This window comes from Merops nubicus, unplaced genomic scaffold, assembly GCF_000691845.1.
Source record: "Merops nubicus isolate BGI_N331 unplaced genomic scaffold, ASM69184v1 scaffold29112, whole genome shotgun sequence".
Taxonomy (NCBI): Eukaryota; Metazoa; Chordata; class Aves; order Coraciiformes; family Meropidae; genus Merops; species Merops nubicus.
Window position 1 is genome coordinate 1 of NW_008596042.1, and position 2,158 is coordinate 2,158.

The 2,158-nt window shown below is 57.6% G+C and overlaps 1 protein-coding gene across 1 annotated transcript; it reads left to right on the plus strand.

Annotated features, from left to right (window-relative positions):
• Positions 1-108: 108 nt before the first annotated feature.
• Positions 109-1,913, plus strand: LOC103769095 (solute carrier family 12 member 3-like; the record flags this gene model as incomplete). Its single annotated transcript, XM_008936270.1, has 6 exons — positions 109-204; positions 376-515; positions 719-829; positions 1,023-1,134; positions 1,388-1,518; positions 1,778-1,913. Coding segments are annotated over 6 exons (726 nt in total), but the record flags the coding sequence as incomplete, so codon positions are not given.
• Positions 1,914-2,158: the final 245 nt, after the last annotated feature.

The window sequence follows — 2,158 nt, forward strand, 5'->3', positions numbered from 1 at the left end:
AGTAGGGGGGTGATTGTGGGTTTCATTGCAGGTCTCCTAGGGGAGGTGTCCTGGGGGGGTCTATGGGCTGGGGGGATGCAGGAACGAAGCAGTGCCCTCTCCCTGCAGCCCTGACGTGGGTCATCATCCTGATGTCCGTGACAGTCACCACCATCACCGGCTTGTCTATCTCTGCTATATCCACCAATGGCAAAGTGAAGTCAGGTAGCATCCCGCCCCCCTCCCGCCACAGCCCACACCCACCCCAGAGAGTCTCCTCCACCCTGTGGACACCATGTGGACATGAACCCCTGGCACGGGCTGCGAGGTGCAGGGGTTCCCCCAAAAAAACATGGGGGAGGCAGCTAATTCCTTGGGGTGTTCCCGCCACCTCAGGGGGCACCTACTTCCTCATCTCGCGGAGCTTGGGGCCGGAGCTGGGCGGCTCCATCGGGCTGATCTTTGCCTTTGCCAACGCGGTGGCCGTGGCCATGCACACAGTGGGCTTCGCCGAAACCGTCCGGGACCTCCTGCAGGTGAGAGAGCAGCTCTGTGTGTCCTCTGGGTCCCATCTCCTCCATCTCTACCTCCTCCCCACCCAACCTGCATTAATTATCAACATTTATGTTAACATTGGGCCACGGATAATCAACCACTGGCTGCTGCAACTCATGGTGACCCCAGTGGTTTGGGTAAGGGAAGGGTTATTTCCACGTTGTGGATGGTTCCCCCTCCCCAGGAGCACAACTCCCTCATCGTGGACCCCACCAACGACATACGCATCATCGGGGTCATCACCGTGACGGTGCTGCTGGGCATCTCCCTGGCGGGCATGGAGTGGGAGGCCAAGGTAACGCTCCCTTCTTCTGCTCACCTTACTCCCTTGGGCTGATGAACATCGTTCCTGCTGGCCATTGGCCATCTGAGGAGATCAGGATGCCCAGAGCTCCCCCAAAATGGGCAAGAGTTTCTCCAAATGACCTTTTTTCACCCCCTCGGCACCCAAAGACCAACCCCTCTTCTGGCTCTTTCTGGTCTGGCAGGCACAGATACTGTTTTTCCTGGTCATTTTGGTTTCCTTCATGAACTACCTGGTGGGGACGGTGATCCCGGCCACCGCTGAGAAGCAATCGAAGGGCTTCTTCAGCTACCGAGGTGGGTCCACCACGGGTTGGGGTGATGCTCAACAGGTCCAAGCACGTTGCTGGAGCCTGGCTCTTTGCTGCTGTTGAGGGAGATGTTTGCTGTGGGAAGGCGCTCCTCACTGAGAGGTGTCATTAAAAGCACAGTGTCTTTCTCCATGGGTTACCTGCCGTTAGCAGCATGCCTCCATCCAGCGCTGAGATGCTTCAGCTAGGAGAAAGGTGGCTGGAAAGCCCCACATGCTTCTCCTCTGCTTCCTCTTCAGCTGACATCTTTGCCCAGAACTTCGTACCCAACTGGCGTGGACCTGATGGCTCCTTCTTTGGCTTGTTTTCCATTTTCTTCCCATCAGCAACTGGCATCCTGGCTGGGGCCAACATTTCAGGTGACCTGAAGGTGTGTTTTGGCTGTTGCTGCCTGAGCAGTATTCTCAGGGTTTAAGCCCCATTTCTCCCAGGGCTTCGGTTTTGGTCCAACTTTTAGACACTCTTTTATTCCTTCTGGAAACTTTGAAGGAGGCTCAGCCGGGAGATGCTCTGCGGCTTTGTGTCGCAATGAATTAAAGTTCCTCTTGTGTAGCAGCCCCACATAAAACACTGTTTTAGCGGTGCTGCTGGAAAGCTGTCTTACTTCTCTCTGCGGCTCCCTTGGGCAGGACCCCGCCGTGGCCATCCCCAAGGGCACCTTGATGGCCATCTTCTGGACCACTGTGTCTTATCTGGTGCTTTCTGCTACAATTGGTAAGCGAGTGGGTCGTGTGGGACCCTCTGGGCAGATGCAGGTGGTGGGAGGTGGGAGCAAGCTATGGATGCTGGTGCCGATACCCCAGGGTGATTGACAGGGGTCCGGACCTCACTCCTCCCCCACAGAGGTGGGGGAGGCCCAAGTCCTCCCGGGTGGGCAGTGCAGCTCATGCCATTGCCCACAGGCGCCCTGCAGTGGAGCAGCCCCACAGCAGGCACTTTGGGGGTGTCGTAGCGATGGGCCATGTGAAACCGCAGAGAGATGCCGGGGGGCTGCTGGGACGGGGGGTGAG